Source organism: Homalodisca vitripennis, chromosome 1 (genome assembly GCF_021130785.1).
Source record: "Homalodisca vitripennis isolate AUS2020 chromosome 1, UT_GWSS_2.1, whole genome shotgun sequence".
In the NCBI taxonomy this organism is placed as follows: domain Eukaryota; kingdom Metazoa; phylum Arthropoda; class Insecta; order Hemiptera; family Cicadellidae; genus Homalodisca; species Homalodisca vitripennis.
Genome location: NC_060207.1, coordinates 80,744,809 through 80,762,598, shown reverse-complemented (window position 1 = coordinate 80,762,598; position 17,790 = coordinate 80,744,809). Strand labels below are relative to the sequence as shown.

The 17,790-nt window shown below is 33.3% G+C and overlaps 1 protein-coding gene across 1 annotated transcript in view; it reads left to right on the top strand.

The window, feature by feature from the left end:
- LOC124367727 (dynein axonemal heavy chain 2) overlaps positions 1-17,790 on the top strand; it is a 184,276-nt gene that overhangs the window by 48,195 nt on the left and 118,291 nt on the right. The window contains exons 28-38 of the mRNA XM_046824842.1: positions 416-714; positions 2,252-2,375; positions 3,208-3,359; positions 6,131-6,242; positions 8,933-9,071; positions 9,505-9,725; positions 9,848-9,959; positions 11,670-11,797; positions 12,399-12,488; positions 14,459-14,588; positions 17,565-17,727. Of these exons, the coding sequence (XP_046680798.1) occupies positions 416-714; positions 2,252-2,375; positions 3,208-3,359; positions 6,131-6,242; positions 8,933-9,071; positions 9,505-9,725; positions 9,848-9,959; positions 11,670-11,797; positions 12,399-12,488; positions 14,459-14,588; positions 17,565-17,727 (1,670 nt within the window). The remainder of the gene's footprint in view (positions 1-415; positions 715-2,251; positions 2,376-3,207; positions 3,360-6,130; positions 6,243-8,932; positions 9,072-9,504; positions 9,726-9,847; positions 9,960-11,669; positions 11,798-12,398; positions 12,489-14,458; positions 14,589-17,564; positions 17,728-17,790) is intronic.

The window sequence follows — 17,790 nt, the reverse complement described above, 5'->3', positions numbered from 1 at the left end:
CTAAAACTTAACAAAATATATTGCGCACAAAAACGGTATACATAATTTTTAAAACTCATTTAACATAACAATTTAATCCTTCTCATATATACTAACTGATTGTTTATTATTTCAATATCTTTGTCATATGAGCTTCAACATACTGTAATTTAAAAGATGGATTAAAAAAAATAGAGATAGTACTGAAGACGTGAAACTTGATGCATAGGTTACTCTTAGTCCAAAAAAGAACGTATTGATTTGGAATGAAAACGGCCATTCTGTCTGTCTGTCTATGCAATAACTTTTTCGTTACATCGTGTCGAGTTCTTTGATACTCTCATTGTATATCTGATTAGACATGACATATAAACCTTTGAATTGGTAGTGGTTTGTATTTCTTTACAGTGTTTTTATCAAAATCGTTTACTTGCAGAATCTGAACTGGTTGATACTCGTATGGGAGCTGACATACGAGTGGGACATGGCCTGGCAGAGCTACAAGACTGGGGTATTCTGGGACATCAAGACTGAGGACATGGAGATCACGGCTCAGACCTTGTATAAGCGATTTACAAACCTTGTAAAGGATCTGAGAGACAAGAACTGGGAGATAGTGGAACACTCGAGGCGACGAGTGGATGCTTTCCGCAGAGTGCTTCCACTCATCACAGATCTCAAGAACCCAGCAATGAGGAAGCGACACTGGGACAGGGTCAGGGTTGCCATCAACAGGTGATTGTGACTTGATCTCTGTATGTTGTAACTCTTTGGGTACTAACATCTGGATATTCGGTCATGTGAATAAATGCCAAAAAATACTAACGTCCTTTTATATTGACATGCCTGTAAATGGTGAAAATGAAAAATGCTAATATCCATATATCAGGATGTTCCAAATTTTATCTTTATATTTTCTTTTCAATTAAATTAAGTATAGTTTATATATATATGTATATGTATACTGTACCTTAAAAAGATACCTGTATACTGTATCTTTAAAATTTAGGTTTCCACTTCACATTTCATGATTGAAAATAGACTAGAAACTTGAAAATGTGTAAAAAAAGTCCAACGTACACAATATTTTAAAACTGTTGTATAAAAATTGTAATTTTTTTGTAAAGCAAATAAATATTCAAGATCATGTACAGTTTTATCTGTGGAGTTTAGTGAAATAAAACATTTAAATCTGGAATTTGTGTGAAGAATGTTATTCTTACTCAAAGAATAAAAATAAATGGTATTTTGGTAAGAATATTTTTTATTATTACTTTAATTTTTACAGTTATTTTATAAAATATGCTGTGTTTATTGTTACAAGAATTTATTTCTGTACAATTATTTGTTAAATCATTAATATTCACCAAGAAATACGAAAGTTACAGGCAAAAATGTAAATTAATGCACAACAGCCTAAAAGGAGTTTGGCATTCTTCAGTAATCCGTGAGTAAAAGTCACCGGTATTCCTCAGACACAAAGAAAAATGTTGGTCTGGTACCCAAACCAAAATTTGACCTTGACAGCTATGTAAAAACTATAGTTAACCATTTGAGATTAGATATACATTTTCTATTTCTCATTAATGTGTTTTATTTGACATAAATATGAAAAAAGTATTTAAAAACTTGTGTTAAAATTCATAAAAAATAACAAGAGAAGAGTTTATTTGTATTTAATTATATGATCAGTGTAATATGAAAAATAATTAATTTAACTTGCGAATTTATGGATTCCTTTATAATTAAATAAAATTGAGCAAAAATAAAACCATAATTATAGACTTTATTCTTCCTATTTAATCTTTCAAACTCTCCTGACAGAATTCTTTATATGTAGCTATTTTGTTATTCAAGAACTGTTGTGGGCTTTGGTTTTATTGAGGTTGGCTGTTAACAGGTAGATAAGTCCTACTGATCAGCTTTGATTTGGGAGAACAGCATTATACTGTGAAAGGGTAAACAAACTTGGCTGGTGATTTGAAACTTCTCACTCAGAAAAGACTTTTGGTTCCCCACCTTGGAATTAATTTCTTATCCATCTAATTCATAATTGTTTATACATGCAAAAGTAGGCTATAAAATGCTCACCCAACCATTGGGTATAATGATTAAAATTAATTCCGATAAAGTTAAAATTCAAATTGTAATAAGAAGATATTAAGAACAATTCACAAGTAACAACTGTAATTAATTGAATCACTGTTTGTGTGCAGAGTTGTTTATGAAAATATTGGGACTATAAATGTTCAAAGCTTCTTGGTATTTTCAGAGATTTTGATGAAAACTCACCAGAGTTCACGCTTGAACTGATCATTGGTATGAACATGCAAGATCATGCTGATGCTATCAAAGAAATTTCTACCGCAGCATCTGCTGAGCTCAATATTGAAAATGTGAGTAAGCAAAAGTATCATCATTGTTTCCATGACAAGCAAGCTTCTCAATGATGATAATCTTATTTTTTATGTAGATGTAGCAAATTGTTTAACACTCTATTCTGTGTACTCTTACACAATTTTTGAAAACAAATCACAATCTTAACTAGACAAGAATGATACTGTAGGGAGTGGCACTATAGGTTTGACTTGGATGCATCAATCAGTTTTTCATGGACACAATAGTCAGCTAAGCTGAGTATTAATTGTGGACAAGGGAGTGTACAACAGTCTGGAATAGTCTGGAATTCCCCAGGAGCAAGTTGGAAGAGTCAACCTCATGTTATAGAGCTGTTTTGTAGTTATCATGAAGGGTAGGACGGTTATCAGCGTGAATAATCTAGGTTCCAGTTATTGTCAAGGGTAGGACAGTTAGCAGCGTGACTAATCTTATGACAGGACATTCCATCAACATTTCAATTTTGACTATAATCTGTAGGTGAATAGGGCTTTCTATAGATGTATGCATTAATTATATTTCATGTTCAATTATGTATCCTGTAATAGAAAACTACAAGCTTCAAAATAAGTCAAGTTAGTAGTTTTATGCCATGTAAGTTTTCAATTTCTCAGATGTTGTTTATCACTAAAAATTGATTTCACATTTCTAAAACCTATAAATCTCTATTATATAGAAGTTAATATAGAAAGGAGTTGGTATTTATACAATTTTGCAACAAAAAGTTTAATTATTTTCATCTTTGAAATACAACTGAATAATCTGTTGCATGTGTTCTGGTATACGCGCAATTACCAAGTTGCAGTGTTTGTGAATATGTTGTTTACTCAGGGCCTGAAAGCCATTCGAGAAACATGGGAGAAGATGGCACTGGACATGGTTAGCCACAAGGACAGGGGTGTCTACAGGCTCAAAGGGGTGGATGATATCTTCTCCACTCTGGAGGAGAACCAGGTCCTGCTCAGTGCAATGAAGTCCACCAGGTAGAGAACTTGAAACTTTTTACGTAAAATAATATACAATAGGAATAATGTTGTGAATTATTCTCTAGACACTTTGTCAATTGTTTGGTTTCAAATGAGCTGATTCATCCTTCCTAGACAATATATTGTAAACAGTAAATGGACCAATAAAGTTAACAGTAGCTTTCAGAATAATTGTTTATGTTGAATCCAGCCCAAGAAGGCTGTATAAACCGATGCTACCCTGAGGGACAGTGCATTGAAAATGGTTTGCCTTGCAGATTGTGGAAGAATAACGTATAAAAGATAAAATAATTAGATGTAATTTTTTTCTTATTGCCTTTGTAGCTTCTGAAAATATTTCCAAAAAATGTACAAATTAATATATTTTAGCATAGGATGAAAGTTACTGTAAGACAGGAGTGGAACAATCTCCAATCAATTTTAGAACCATTTATGTCCTAATGCTTGAACATTGTTATTAATCTTGTACATTTTAATACTGAATATTATTATGTATCAGGGTTTTTGGAAACTGGAACAATTCAGTTCAACTCAGTTGTTTATAACTTTATTTGTCATTTGTGCTTGATATTGTACTATGAATTCCATCCAAATTATAACTATACTGTTTTATAACATTAGGTAAATATTAGAAGATAAGTTTGAAAATAAAAGGCAGTTATTGCATTACTATTGATAATAGACAAACTCCTTTATCAGCACATTCATCAAGAACAGCAGTAGAGCATGAAATAACTCTTGTATTGTTATAATTATAATGTTTAATAAGAAACACACAAAACTAAAGACTGACAAAACAATTTACGAATACACAAAATAATTTACAGGTGAAAGAACTAAAAAACAAGTGAACACGAATTCTGTAACACAGTAAAATTGTTTATAACAGTTAATAACGTAATGTTTAGTCCCAGAGCGTACAAAAGCTGATTAAGCTGCAGAATCCAAGACTAGACAATCTGATGCTTGTGCAATTGCAGCGTTTTCGCAATGAAGTGTGATACCACTCCACAGATTGTCATTTTGTTAACATTGAAATAAGAAATCCACGTTTCATCACCAGTTACTATGTAGTTAAGAAATACGTCACCTTCTTCATGGTATCGGATAAGAAATTTTAAGAGCTGGTCCAATTCTCTTTATTTTGAATTTGGGTACCCATTCAGAATTTCACACATTAGACTTGATATCTCTGAAAAATGCTTTAAAAGATCTGTGATTGTATACTGTTGTAACACTAATTTTTTTTAAATTAAACAATTGGCATGATTTTAACTGTGATATAGCTCATAATGTCTTCTCCATACATAGAATACAATGCACAATGCATTTCCATGGATTTCATTTTCCTTAGCAAAATAAATCTAATAACGACGCTTTGTACTTCACAGTCGATGGTAGTGTTAATTGCAACGGCCATTTTAACACTAGTTTAGAGCACTAAGAATGGCACAGCGAACCTTCACTATGACACCCACCGTTGGATGTGTATTGACTGTAGCCACAAAACACACTATTCAGATCGCACCACTACCTTCATCTGCTTGACAACATATGCCTCGGCAACTTAATTTCTGAATGACGTTTGTATAACAACAAACTTAAGAAGCCAAAAATGTAAAAAAATCAGTTATTCACAACATTTTTCTTACAAGTTTTGTTTTTATTTGGATTTAAAACTGTTAAATTGGCTCTGTGACAAAATTATTTCTGGTTTCAAACTTACTACCACATTTAATGTGGCTATTTTACAAGATTTTGTGTGGAATTTTTCCGTACACAAATTTATAATACAATCATAATTTAATTTTTCATATAGAATATTTGTTAACTATCATAAATTAAAACTTTATGGAAAAAACTAGTTATACACGAATTAAATGTTTCAATCACTTATCAAAAAATGTAAAACATATTAAAAAATTAAATAAATTTAAAGATAAAGTGAATTTTTATAATTAAAACAAAATCTTGTAAACATTGAAGGAACTTTTTAAATGATTGTTTTGTATATAAATGTGGTAATTCTTCTTCTTTTATTTTTAACACGAGAACTTGTAATATTATTTTTGTTTTGACTCTATTTTATATTTTTAAAATAAAGATATTATTGATTTATATTCTTAATGGATAGTGTAGAACCAGCAAGTGTCACAACTTCCTTCAAAACAAGTATCGCTGTATCTGTAATTCAATCAATCAAGTGTAAGTTTATAATTTGCAAGGTGATGATAGTTTACTTGTCAGTACAGTCAGCCAGTATCCTTTATTGAATTGTATCAGTTTCTACCTTATTGTTTTTTTCATGTCAATGTAGTGTTTTATTTTTTTACTATATGATGTGATATTTGATTGATTAATAAGTGATATTGATGTAATAATAAACTCAAAAGGTATACAAACTGTGGCTTTACAGTCTAATTAACTTGTTATTGTTAAAACTCCTTTTTGTTTAATTATTAAAATAATTTTTGAAAGCTATCAGTGCAGAACTAGCAAATGTGAAAGATTTTACCTAACCTAAATCCATCTACAATGTACAAAAAAGAAAAAAATGGAATCAAATAAAGAGTCAAAGCATTTAAAATGTTGAATGTTGAATTGGTTAAACGCCCTCTTCCTTTCTAAAATTAACTATGACTGTTTTTCAAAACAGTTGTGTTTGTATGTGCTTGAATTTAATACTTTTCACCTTTTAAATTGGTAAACAAATTGGTTCTGTCTTCCCTCATAGAACCTTTCTTCATTTACGTACATGTATTTTGCAGATATGTGCAACCATTTGTGCATGAAGTGGACTATTGGGAGAAAGCACTTTCCCTCATCATGGAGGTTTTAGAGGGAGTTCTTAATGTGCAGAGACAGTACCTTTATCTAGAGGTAAGAGTGAAGAGACAATACTGTTATCAAATATACCTGACAGTTTCTTAATACTAGTAACATAGAAAGTTATTTAAGGGGAGTTAAACGTCAAAATTCGAAAAAAAGTTATTTTTTTAAATATTTGGTTATTTCTGAACAATTTACTGCAGACCCCACAAAAAATAGTCTTTCCACTTAGCTTCTATGATTTTTCAAAGATAAGATTGCTTAAAAAATGTTGTGCATTTCACGAGATGCCTTCGTGCCTTTCATATAGTAATGTTTTAGTTGGCTGCAAAAGTTTGTTCAATGTGTGTGAAAATTTATGTTGTTTTATTCCTCATCAGATCAACCCATATAATAAACTGATACAAAAATTAGAATGCGTTGGGCATGTGGAAAAACGTATGGGCTCTAGGCTGAGAAAGCTAAAACAGCAACTTGGTAGTACCCCACTTGAAGATGGAAAGCCATTGAAAGGACCAGGTCAATTGACAGATAAAGTCATTGATGAACTGCAGGCCTTTTATGGCAAAAGTATTAGAGACAAATGCAATGACTTGACAGCTATGCATATGGCAGTATGGGCAACATATTTCCATAGGTTGTCGACAACTGAGAAACCGTTACATCAACTTTGACCTCCACCACCCAACACCTGGTGTAAATACAGGATAGCACAGCAAGACAAAAAATAAAATACCTACAGTCATAAACATTCCCTCCCAGAAACTGTATTGACAGCTATAAAACCAAGATATAGGGACTTGTCAAAACTAGACCTTCTAAAAAAGTGCCTCCATGGCCAAACACAGAACGTCAACGAATCGTTTAACAATGTTGTGTGGAACCGAATTCCAAAAAATGTGTTCGTAGGAAGAGACTCTTGAGCTAGGTGTCCATGATGCTGTACTAACTTTTAAAGAGGGAAACATAGGAAGAATAAAGGTTTTAAAAGAGCTAGGAGTAAAGGACTGCGGCAGATACACCATAAGCGCTTTGAAAAATCTCGATGAAATCAGGACAAGGAAGGCAGATGTGAAAGCAGAATCAATGACTAAGGAGGCAAGAATTAAGAAAAGAAGACAACTATTAGGGGAAGAAGAGGAAATGGGTGACAGCTACTGTCCTGGAGGCTTTTAAAGGTGACATAATCCTAAATATATGTTGATTTTTTTGTTTTTCGTCATTTCTGAAAAATGTGGTTTTTTAATGTATATGTACCTTTTTCTAAGAAACCATAAAAGCTACACAACTGAAATTTTTACTGCGTATAAAATAGCCTCATAGAAGTATATACCTCTAGTTTTATCTAATTTCCTTCATAAATAATTATTTAAACAAATATTTTATCTGTAAATAAAAAAATAAATTTTTTTTCTTTGGTTGTACTAATTATTTTACAAAGATTTTAGAGCTATGTGTATAGTACATCATCCTACACCTTGTGAAAAAATTTCAACCTCCCACCTGCTATGAGTTTTGAGAAAAAGGTACATAAAGTTACCTTATTTTAACATGCGGTCTTATGGACCGTTCAACTCCCCTTAAATCTCGCCACCAGTATTTGATATATCGTGGGATCAGGGGATAAGTCTTGTTTAGATGCTTAAGCCACTAGTGTCTATTGTCCTCCAGAGAATTGAAAGATAGAAGGACCTGCCTTGTCAAAGCTCCAATGTTTCCATAAACTGCCAGAAACAGCTGGCTAGATCTTCTGAGGAAAACTGTAATTTTTATTCAGATTACAAAAGATTTTCAGGTGACTTCTTTCAATAACTAAGCAATCAAAAAAATGGTTTTAAGTTTTCTGTTGCTGGGTTTACTGTCTACAGAGTAAGTTATCTATAAAAATACTTATTCTTTGAAGATGTTTCCCTAAAGTGACTATACCCTATAATCAGATTCACCATCCTAAACTATATAAAAGACCAAAAGGAACAAAGTCATATGGAACTTTTTGAGACGGTGAAATAAAAACAGCTTGATTTTTTTGACCCAGCAGTTATTCTCATGTACTTGTGTTTAAAAGTTCTTTCACATTTTTGCTGGCTTTCTTAGTGGACACCTTGGCATGATTGTTTCATATAGATTGTGTAATGGTTTATACATGTTTACTTTTAAGGTCCACCATTCTTGAAAGATAGAATATATTTCCTTGTATTGAGTTTCGAGATTACTGATCTATAATAATAAAGGTTTAAATAGCTACATTATTGGCCAGTTATATTAATAGTGTATCTAGTCAGCAGTCCCGTACTCAGACAGGTATTTTTCGGACAATTTTACTGGGACCTGGACCCTTAGGCGGCCAGGATCAACCCTGCCACACTTATACAAGGGCGGGTGGCGGTACATGATGGGGTCCGGCTGAATATTTTTTCTGGGGACTGCCAAAGCTGAGTACGGCTCTGCTGGTCAGGTAGACATATTTAGATTCATCAGTAAACTACTGAAAAGCCATGAAAACATTAATTCACTGTTGCCACAAAGTCTTCTCCTCGTAAAACCTTTTGTAATTTCATCCAACAAAAAACTACACCTTTTTTGTACTAAACACATCGTCACTTGGCTAAATGAAAACTAGCAGTCCATACATGAACCGATGTCCAATTTAAGCTTCATAAACTATTTAATAGTACACTAAGTAAGTTGTCTGTATTATTGATCAATTTTCTAATATTTCATTTTATGGATATTTTACACAGAACATTTTCACTGGTGAAGATATTCGTAAGCAGATGCCTCAGGAAACGAATGAGTTTGATTGCCTGACTGATGAGTGGATAATCATAACTTCTCGCATGTATCAAGATGGTCTAGCACTCTCAGCAACCCACCATCCAGGTTAGTCACAGTAGAGATTGTAGTATTATTTTTAGCATTTCTTGTATAATTCTTGACACTTCAGAAGATACAACATCATCTTTTGTCCATTTTAAAAGAGTACCTAATTGATAAAAACAAAAAATTACTGAAAGGAGTAAAATTTTTTAAAATTTAAAAATCATTCAAAAGATGTTTATGTGTTAAAAACATATATCATAAAGGTTACATGTTTTATAAACATACAATTCAGTCCTTTATCTTGGTCTGAACATCCTCAAAAAAAGGATTAATGCATAGAATAGAGTCACACAAGTTTTGACAGGACAGCCGGTCAAATATGAACGTGTGCAATGATGACTATGACTATGGCTGTTTAATAAATATAATTTACTAATAGAGGTATTAAATTGTAAAATTACATCCAATATCTAACAGCATTTCACTCGTCTAGGGCTGTTGGAAATCCTGAACAAGATGTTCGAAAAGATGGAGTCCATCCAGCGAGCACTGGAGCAGTACCTGGAGACCAAGAGGCACATCTTCCCCCGCTTTTACTTTATCTCGAATGATGCCCTTCTTGAGATCCTTGGCAACTCTAAGAAACCAGAGCTAGTTCAGCCACACTTCAAGAACCTCTTTGACAATGTCAACAAAGTCATCATGGGGAAAAATGTAAGCTAAGCGATAGAATATTGTCCATCATATTTCTGTACAAACCTGTATTATTCAGATTGTTATTTGCTTCAACTTTCGTTTTTTGAAGAGGTTAATTTATAGAGACAAATATGTTTCAGGCGCAAGGGAAGATAGAAGGCACTGCAATGCAGTCGGCTGAAAATGAAGTTGTAGAATTTTCCAATCCAGTCCTTCTGGAAGGTCCTGTAGAACTTTGGCTTTGCACTCTCGGTAAAAATGTTTATTAAATTGATTGTTTCCTACAATAATATTTTTAATTGTATTTTTATAGCACTATTCAAATTTAAATTAATTGGAATATACAATCTTGAGATTGATATAAGATACTCCCGCAAATATAAAATTAAAATAATGTCTCTGTTCTGAAAACGTAAAATATTGAAATGTCAATCCTCACTTTACAAATTAAAATGCCTATCTCGATTTTTTAACTATTGATTTACTATAATAACAATCCATAAAGTAATGTTTGTACACACATCTCATTATTCCTTTGACTAGTAATCCTGCAACAAATTTGGGAGCGCACTACACACCACCTGTTGTAATTCCAACAGCCTTGTGGGAAGCGCTATAGAGCCACACAGTTTTCGCAATAATCTCTCGCCTGAATACGCATAGGATCTAATGGGATGGATAAGAAACACTTTCAAGTAGTCATTCCCATTAGATCACAGTTACTCTTTACTTTATATCTTTTCAATTTCAATTGACTAAGTATGATGGTGTTCAGTCAGTTGTTCCAAGTAATCAGCTGATTCTAATTCTGTTAGTGTACAATTCTGTTATTATTTTTGATACATGTTGTAATCTCATTTTTATGTTGCCAGTTAACCTTGGTATGTTTATAAGAAAATACTGATAATATTTTATCCTATATTCATATTTTATAAATAGAATAACTTTTAATATGCATAATTATAATAATTTATGTATTAGGTTGTACTTAAAAAAACTTAAAATGTGTTAAATTGAGTGTTTTTACACTACTTCTCCTACAGTAAATCCAACACACCTAAACAATATAAAAATAAAAAACTCACTTTTTAAGGCACTCTTACAGAGAAAAAACCCACATGTAATCAGTTAGCTGTCCTTCCTGTTTTAAGTCTGAACATAATAGTATCTCACACTTTCAGATATGACATTTTTTACCATTCTTCATACAGTCTGCACTATGTGCACAGTGCCTTTCAGCTATTCCCAATACTGAATGAGCATCTGGGCGTAACACACTTCCAAAATGATCAACAACGTACACCATATTTTTTCAGTTGTGGCATTGTCACTTTTAGCCTCCAGAAAATGTATTGCAAATATCAACTCACAGTTCAAAACTGCAGACATCATACCAATTAAGTTACAATATTTTTTCATAAATAGTAAACATTGTTATTCTAAATACTATTTCTTATCGTATTTGATCAGCCCGACTGGATTTAAAGAATGTAATGACACTCCTTCTTTGCTGCAAGCATTCCATTTTGCAAGCACAGCTGGTAATGCAGGCAACATATGCTAATTGTCTATTGCCTCATTAAACTTCCACTATCCCACCTTCCCTATCTTATTGTTTCCAATCAGCCTCAGGTAGTATTTATGATTGGGAATTGAATTTCTTTCCCTGAGGCTGTAAAATGTCCTGTAGAGATATGCTTATCAGCTTGTGCTGGGCCTTCTAATCCTTAATAATTTAACATCCACGCTCATGCCATAATGAATAGATATGCAGCAGCACCTAACTAGTTAAGAATGTTTACGCTAAGGAATATTAGATAATCTTTGAAATTTACATGAATATTATAAAGAACCTAAATATATTATACAGCTTCCATTTCAGAATCAATTCAGGTCCATAATGCAAATGTTAACTGTTAAAAAAGTTACTGTTAGTGAATGGTACATATTCACATTTTGCAGAGGATGTGATGAGAGTAACACTCCGTAACTTGCTTAAAGTCGTCAGACTGGCTCTGAAGAAAAACCTCAATGACCGAGACAAGTGGTTCAAAGAGTGGCCTGGTCAGATGGGCATCACGTCCAGTCAGGTTAGTGTAGTACTCTTACATTGACACTACTAAATTTTCAAACACCATTAAAATCCTTTTCATAGCAGTGTAACTAGCAAATTTTTGGAAACGATGTAGTACATATCCTAAGTATTAATACAACAGATACATACAGTTGAAACTAAAAGTTACATCTTATGAGACATGTTTTCAATACTTTAATTTTATATGATCACAGGTTGAGCTTTGGTCTTTATTGGCTCATGCGCCAATCCGAGATAAGGTGAGATGCTATAAATACAGTGTGTAACACTGTAAATGAAAACACCTGTTGTCAACACGGACTAAATGATAACAAACGTTCAGAAAAATCCTGTTTCCTTCACAATTATACCATCATCAAAAACAAACTTCAAACAGAGAAAGTAATGGATGTTAACAAAGTTAATTTTAGTTACAAAACTGTGTTTAATTTATTAACTACATCCAACACTCACATCACTTCTTTTACAATTATTCGCTCTAAAATATTTACTTGTTATATTGCTAATGAGAGAATATTTATTAAAATAATGTGTATTATCATCAATGTTATTTTAATAATTTTTTATAACTAAGTATATCAAGCTATTGTGTTTAGATTCAATGGACAGTGGATTGTTCACGGACATTGCGGATTTGCAAAGTTGTAGAGAATAAATCTGCCCTGAAAAAATTGAAAAAGAAACAGGTTAGTAGAATTTGTAATCAATTAATCATTTGTAATTTAAATTAGTTTGCAATAGTGGAATTCTAGCTGGATCTTGAGTAGAACCAAAATATCTGTGAATACAACATAATGTCTTTCAATCAATCAATAATTCTTTATTCATTAGTTGTACAATGAGGTACATCGAATAGTGTCATACATTACTTATATATTCAAGTTCCTCTCTTGAATACAAAACTAAATCAATCATATAGTTTTTTAGTTTTCTTTTAAATTTGGTAATATTATTTTCCATCTTTATGCTTTGAGGAATATTTTTCAGAAATCTTTTCCCGATATACATAGTTTTTTTTGTGTGTGTATTTCAAGTCTATGATGATCACTGATGATTTCAATCTTATGGCGTGTGTTATATTTGTGCACATTATTTTCTAAATTAATTTGTTGGCTATGATATAAAGTCCAAAAACTGTTATTATTTTTAATTCTTTAAAGCAATTTCTAACAGATTCTGAGAATTTAAGCTTAAGTATACTTCTAATGGCTTGTTTTTACACCTTTAAAATGTTAGGTTTTTCTTTGTTGTGGCACCAAATATGGCTATGCCATAAGCAATATGTGAATCATCCCAGCTCAAGTGACAATCAATGATCAATCCGAGGAATTGAATTTTTTATGCATTTTCAATCTCTGAATCGTCTATAAGAATATCAAAATCATAATCATTATTATTTTGTTTTGTTTTAAAATTAATGAATTTAGTTTTCTCATATTTAAATTAAGTTTTTTGCTATTAAAAAACTGTTGCAGATTAGCAACTCTTTACCTTTCTATTTCTAATTTTGGCAATTGACATTCTTGGTACTTAACATACAAGGGCTATTCCAAAAGTAACTGATGTTCACTTTCAGCATTGCTGTAGTGAAGGAAGGTATTATTCTCTCTCATACATTGGCACTCACAGCAAGTCAGTCGTTATCTAGCTGTGGCAGTTATAAGGTTATATGAAAGCTCGTTCATTTTCTACAGCTTTGTAAAATGCTGTAGTTGAATTTCCCGCCAAGTACAAAGTGTGTGCTGTAATTAGATTTTGACACTAAAACAATATTCAGTGGCGGCTATTTATAGGGAACTTTGTACCATTTAAAGACCAAATGTTTTGGATGAAGGGCATGTAGGTGAATGGGTTTGTGTGTTTAAAAGTGGATGAACAAACATTCAAAAAGAAAGGAATGGCAGGCCATCTGTGGTAAGTGATGAACTCATTGAAAAGATCAAAGAAATAGAAAAGATCAACGTTTACAATCTCTGAGTTTTCACAAATTTTGAAAGCTGCTAGCTCAGTGTTTTGGTGATGATGATGAACTCAAAGATGCTGTCACTGGCTGGTTTTAGGTGCAGGCGGCAGAAGTTTTTTTAAGAAGGATTTCTAACTACTTTCTAAGTTAGTTAAAAGGCATGATAATTGCTTAAATCTTAATTTCAATTTTGTAGAAAATAAAGGAAATATATAATTTTCAAATGAAAATAATATAATATGTTAATATGATTAGGCGTTTTTTAAATAACCAAATGGTGTTTACTTTTGGAATAGCCCTCATTCAATATTTTCAGTTTTATGTACCTCATCACATATTTATTTTTATTTGTAGTGTGCTTTTACATAATGCAATAAATGTTATGTTCTTTATAAATTAAATGAAATGTACTAACTAATGGCCATTTTATATTTTTTTTATTTAAATATGTACATTTTTTAACACAAGTCGCCTCCCATTTTTGTAAATTTTTTGAAACTTTGTAAATAAACATTATAAGTATATTATTTTTAAAATAATGAATTGAACATATTATTGCAATATATTGCAAATGCAAACCTGGTATACAACAATCCTTTCACTCTCAAAATGTAATTGTTTCTCCATTCATTCAGCATCAATGTTTTGAAACTAAATATTTTATTAAATTGTAACCTGTGTGGTTGATTACAGAATGCATTTTTATCAAAGTATTCTGATGCTATAAGAAGCAATTTGGCATCACTTCAGAGACTCAAGGTAGTACAACTTGTTACAATTGAGATCCATGCCAGAGATGTTATTGAGAAGCTGTACAAAATGAGTGAGTGTGGTCTTCCATATTTCACTTTTAAAATTAATATTGTAGCTAAACATAATATAGATCTATTATATAAAAATGAAACTGTTCGTGTGTAACAGCATCACTCACAAACGGCTGGACGGATTCGCCTAATTTTTTTTAAAATTTGTTCGTCTTGATCTGTAGAAGGTTATAGGATACTTTTTATCCCTTTCCCGATTCAGGATTCCGCCCCACTGGTTACAGAAATACCCGTAAGAAATGCATTGCAGCAAACATATGTTATTAAGTGAAAGAGTCTTTTCAAATTTTTAATCAGCTGTTCTTTGTAAAACATATATAATGCGACAAAAAATATATTTATATATAATTTAATTACTACACTTATAGTTTTAAAGCATAGAGTAAGCTTAAGAGAAACGACAAATTTTGTTTAAACTGTTTCTGCAATCACTGTTAAACATAGACTTTACTATCCAGATAATACAATTCAAATTTGACGTAAAAATTCACCTTTAACTGCAATATTTATTTAATATAAACCATGCTCATGCTTGATCAGAAGAGCAATGCAGATATCATAATTACTATCTTACGTTGGCTACAAATATAAAGAATGTTATAAAATCAACCTTAGTTGTTTTTTTTTGACAGAAGTATCAGGAATGTGGTACATACCTTCATAATGCGCCCAAGAAGCTCACGAAGGAACGACTATCAATTATCTCAGCAATGTTTAGAATGTGATAGAAAATGAATAAGTGAATATAGTGTACTGTTTTCAACGGGAAATTGCGTGCGAAGCCGCGGGAAACTTATTGAAATGCGCAGCGAAGCGCGCCGGGTCCGCTAGTTATGTATAACTTTAAACTAATACAACTTTGCCAGTGCCCCTTCTAGGGAAGGTTTATTGGTTCTCTATCAATTTAATTGTCTTAATTTCAAAATGAAAAAACTGAGAGGACAAAAATACAGAGGAAATATTAGAATCAATTTCATTGGTTTCTTATTGTTCATTTAAAATGTTAATAGTAGGGAATAGCAATTAACACTATTTAAGTAAGATAGGACAAAATGTAAACAAATCAGATGATTGCTTGACAACCAATATTAAATATTTGTTTATATTTTATTTTAACATATTCGCTATCAAGCGCTTAATATGTGTGGCATACTTATGGACTGACGTTCACAGAAGACTATGAAAATAATGTTATTTAATAACATTAATATCCTTCATAATAGCCTCAAATGTACATATCAATGTATAGCTATTGTTTTTCTCATGTTTAGAGATTTTGTAATGTGTTTCACATTTGCGTTGCTTTGTCCATACCAATAAAAGTATTAAATATTTGACTGTGGACCAAATTATGCACATTTACTGCACTGTAAGTTTTCTTATTTATGGTAATTTTGAGTAATTTAATGTCCATATATTTTCATGTTGTCACATACAAACCTGGTAACTGCCAAAGCCAAGCTTGAAAGCTTACAAAGGCTTGGCACAATCTTTGTAACCGGAGCATTCAGGAGCAGTCCCTCAGCGACCCTCGAGGTGGCTTTAGGACTTCTACCTCTTGATGTCCATATAAAAGCTGAAGCGCGTAAGTCAGCTTATCGGCTGATGGTTGCTGGCTTGTGGAGGAATGGCGCGTCTAACGCGAGCCATGGCGCCATCACTGAAGCTGTAAACCCAAGCGCTATTCTCGAAATGGTCTCCGACACAATGAGAACGGAGTTCGTATTCAATAAGCCATTCTCTGTTGACTTCTACTCCAGAGATGAGTGGAAATCGCAAGATAACATCCCAACAATAAGAAAGAGCTTTGTCTGGTACACGGATGGCTCGCTTATTAAGGGTAGAACTGGATATGGAGTGTTTAGTCAATCCCCTAGAACTGCCCTTAGCGGCAGTTTGGGTCGGAACTGCTCCATATTTCAAGCCGAAATCTATGGTATCCTAGCCTGTGCCAACCTAGGCCTCACCAGAAGGTACCAGGGAATGAACATCTGTATAATGTCAGACAGTCAGGCAGCTCTTAAAGCTCTTGACTCCAACAGCATTTCATCCAGGCTTGTGTGGGAGTGCTTTAACACTCTCTGCAAGCTTGGATCACGCAACTGTGTGCGTCTTGGTTGGGTACCGGGCCACACAGGCATAGGTGGCAACGAATGCGCCGACAGGCTTGCCAAAAGCGGAGCAAGCATGCCATACACCGGTCCAGAACCGAGTTGTGGTATAAGCAAGTCAGCCGCTTACCAAAGTATAAACAAATGGTCCAGGAAGACACACCGCGTGCGGTGGCAGAGTCACCAAGGACAAGCACTCGGCAAAAGACTGCTTGCCGATTCTAGCTCCGGATTCACCAGATGGCTGATGGGGCTGGGCAGGGATCGGGTTAAGCAAGTGATTGCCTTGATCACTGGACACGGCCACTTCAGGAAACACCTAAACACTCTAGGTTTACGAAATGAGGCCTCGGAGTGTAGACTCTGCAATAAGTCTGAAGAGACTGCAAAACACATAATACTGGACTGTGAGAGACTGGGAGCAAGGAGAAGGGCTCTTTTCGGTGACAAACAACCAGGCGACGAACCAGATGCTAGTATCGGGGAAAAGCTTCTTAGCCTAATTAAGGGCACGAAGATAGGCTTACCCCTCTAACATCAAAGGGGCACACAATAAGCTCAGGTTGACGTGTGAGGATCTATGAATCCACCCCAATATCCCAAAGGAAAAAAAAAAAAAAAAAAAAAAAAAAAAAAACCTGTTTGTAAAAATTTGTATCCGGAATACATGTACGAGCAAGTTACACACATCCTCTGATTGTGAGAAATTGGCTGATTTGCTCTTAAATCCATTTGAATACGTAGAAGAAAGATTTAAATGTACAAAACCAACAATATATAGACTAAAATATATGTACATGGATGTAAATCTTGGTCATTTCTGATAAGCTGTCAGGTACCTAACAATTACTATGTTTGTTTTAGATTGTATGGATGTGACAGCATTTGAGTGGCTGTCTCAATTGCGTTTCTACTGGCACCAAGAAATTGATGATTGTATCGTGCGACAGACCAACACCTACTTCACTTATGGCTACGAGTACCTGGGCAACCCTAACCGGCTAGTGGTCACCCCCCTCACTGACAGGTATGAGAGATCATTTGTGTTGCAGAATGGATATCTCTTCCTTTAACCTTCCTTCATGATTTT